We start from the raw sequence: 3,013 nt of genomic DNA on the forward strand, positions 1-3,013 counted from the left end.
GAAATTTAGAAAACAAGAATTTGTTTCCTAAACAACTAACAGACAAATTAAATTACACTTTTCGTTTTTTACGTGTTTAAAAATAGGCAGACATTGAAAATTAACAATAAAATCGGTCGTTACATTACGTCAATTACAGTTAATAACAAAATGACATTCAGAAAAATTAGTAAACGAAAACCCAAATTGCTGTCCATTACGTGAACACGATAATTTGGTTTTCACACAGATCAGCGGAGTTCAGGGTCGTAATATTTTCAATACCGATCTGTTCATTGAACAAAAAGTGGGAGAACCGATCTTTTCACTATTAAAGTTACTTCTCTGTCAGTGAGTGACCAATTCAGTGAGCGTCTAGCCGTGCCATTCTCGTATAGTTTTAGACATGTGGAAGCTCTTGTTGCTGTTTGTGGCAGTCGGGTCGTGCCGAGCCGCCCTCGAGGAGGTTTTCGCCTGGAAAGAGCTCTCCTTCGCCTGGCCCAGCGACGAAGCCAAAACCAGTGCAATAAAATCCGGTCATTACATTCCGGAAAATAATTTGCCGCTGGGACTCGAAAGGTGGAAGGATAAATTGTTCGTTACGGTTCCCAGGTAAATTTTTTGTTTGTTTATTTGTAAGTTACGTAACGTTTGGCCTAATTAAAAGATGTAAATTCTTCGATTTTGTATGCGTTCGAGTCGCTCTGACATTTTTTACACTCGTCCACCTTAACCCAATTGGTGGAGTTTTACGGTTTATATAATCGATTAGTTGAAGAGTGACAGCGCGTGACTAATTAAAAATTAAACAAATAGTGAATAAAACGTAAAGTAAATAGTGTGTCGTGTAAACACCGATTGTTCTTGGCAGTTTGATCAATATGCAATTACATTCAGATCACGATGAATATATTTTTAACATGGTTGCATAAAAGGTGAAAAAAACGTTTATGCAAAACGTTTGTTTACCACATAAATATTGCATGTTTCCCGCAGCCGTGACTTGCACATTGAAGATTAAGATTAACGCCAATACTTTCTACGTTATTCACCATTACTTAGCAATGTCATGTACAATCCGAGCTACTATTTAAAAAAAAATCGTAAATATTCTTGCGATCAACTTGCAGATGGAAAGCCGGCGTCGCCGCCTCCCTCAACTACATCCCCCTGACCGCCGCCGCCAACAAAACCCCCTCCCTCCTCCCGTACCCCGACTGGGACGCCAACCTCCTCCCCACGGGCGACGATAAACCCAAAGACAACCAAATCGTGTCGACCTTCCGCATCAAAGTCGACCCCTGTGACCGCCTCTGGGTGATGGACACAGGCCTTGCCGACATCTTCGGGGAGGGCAAACAAGTGACGCCCCAAGCCATCGTCGTTTTCGATTTAAAAACCGACAAACTCCTGAGACGCTACAACTTGAAAGAACACGACTACAAGGACGATTCTTTCTTTGCCAACATTGTAAGAACTCGTTGCGTTTTTGCTCGAGGTACAAGTTTGCGAGTTCTAGGTGGTGGATGTTGACCCGAGCAAGTGCGACGAGGCGTTCGCGTACATCCCCGACTTGGGGGCTTATGGCATGGTGGTGTATTCCTGGAAGGAGAACGACTCGTGGAGGGTTAAACACAACTACTTCCATTTTGATCCGCTGAAGGGCGATTTTAATGTCGGAGGGGTTAACTTCCAGTGGACGGATGGCGTGTTCGGGTTGGCTTTGGGGCCGAGGTTGGAGAATGGGGACAGGACTTTGTATTTCCACCCCTTGGCGAGCACGAGGGAGTTTTCGGTGTCCACTAACGTTTTGAAAAACAAAACTATTGCTACAGATCCACACAACTACTACTTGTTCAAAGTATTTCTAAACCTTCCTATAATAATAATAATAATAATAATAATCGATAATTTATAGATCGAGGGTAATCGTGGCGACTTAACTCAAGCTTCGGCGTCAGACTTCGACGAAAAAGCCAATGTGTTGTTCTTAACGCAGATCAACAAAGATGGTGTTGCTTGTTGGAACCCCAAAAAACCGCTCAGTGCGCAGAATTTGGGTCTGGTGGTTCAAGATAAAGAGGCTTTGGTGTTCACCAACGACATTAAGGTGAGGCTGTTGTCACACAACACACAAATCTAACACAGTAGTTTTAGCTCGACGCGGAAAGAAATTTGTGGATTCTTTCCGATAAATTGCCAGTGTTTTTGTACAGAGAGTTGGATTCTTCTCAGACGAATTATAGGATTCTTAAGGCACCCGTGGACGAACTTATCAAAGGATCAGTTTGCGTAGCTTAAACTAAAAAGCGATAAAGTCGCGATTTAAATCTCTTCATTTTGAATACCAATCCAACTTGCCATAGAGTAGGCCGCTTAAAGATCGTTGTACGAGTACAAAATTTTTATATTATTTATTGTTACGTGTGAAAGTAGAAGATCAAGTCGACACATCTTTGTAATTTTGATTCTAAATAAAATCGTTTTTAAAAGTGCTGGATTTTTTGTTTTTCAGTGTTTAAATAATAAATAAACAGAAAAATGCAACTTGTTTTATTAAATAAATATGCATTTATAAATAAAATGCGTTACATACCACAAATAAACACCATAAAATACACACAATAGTTACAGTAATTTCACTTTTTTGTTACCCCGTTCCGGAGCAGTAACGTCGCAGTCTTCAAAAGCAGCTATGAAGGCCGAGGGATATTGTACATACAGATTAACCATTTTTTCCAACAACATGTTTCTGTGGTAGGTCATTTTTTTGCAGCATACAGGGCAATAAACTATATCTTTACCACATTTCGCACATATTGTATGGCCGTCCTCGCACAACATCGTTCTTCTGGTCATTATTTCAAGACACAGAGAACAAGCCATCACTTTTAAGACTATTTTCGATCGGCTCATAGCACCTACATGTAAATAATTTTTGGTTTACAATTAAATTTACAATAACCATTTACATACCTCGCCTGTACGCCGCAACACTTTCAAATCATATGCAGAAGTATCAGTAAGTAAAGAA

General features: G+C 40.4%; 1 protein-coding gene across 1 annotated transcript; it reads left to right on the forward strand.

Annotated features, from left to right (window-relative positions):
* Positions 1 to 313: 313 nt before the first annotated feature.
* LOC135136374 (protein yellow) lies at positions 314 to 2,474 on the forward strand. Its single transcript, XM_064065610.1, has 5 exons — positions 314 to 591; positions 1,110 to 1,449; positions 1,499 to 1,840; positions 1,898 to 2,089; positions 2,137 to 2,474. Exons 1-5 carry the CDS (start codon positions 386 to 388, stop codon positions 2,278 to 2,280), a joined length of 1,224 nt encoding a protein of 407 aa, XP_063921680.1. The 5' UTR covers positions 314 to 385; the 3' UTR covers positions 2,281 to 2,474.
* Positions 2,475 to 3,013: the final 539 nt, after the last annotated feature.

Source organism: Zophobas morio, unplaced genomic scaffold, assembly GCF_036711695.1.
Source record: "Zophobas morio isolate AGI-343-1 ecotype UQ-CSIRO unplaced genomic scaffold, CSIRO_AGI_Zmor_V1 ptg000026l, whole genome shotgun sequence".
Classification (NCBI taxonomy): Eukaryota; Metazoa; Arthropoda; class Insecta; order Coleoptera; family Tenebrionidae; genus Zophobas; species Zophobas morio.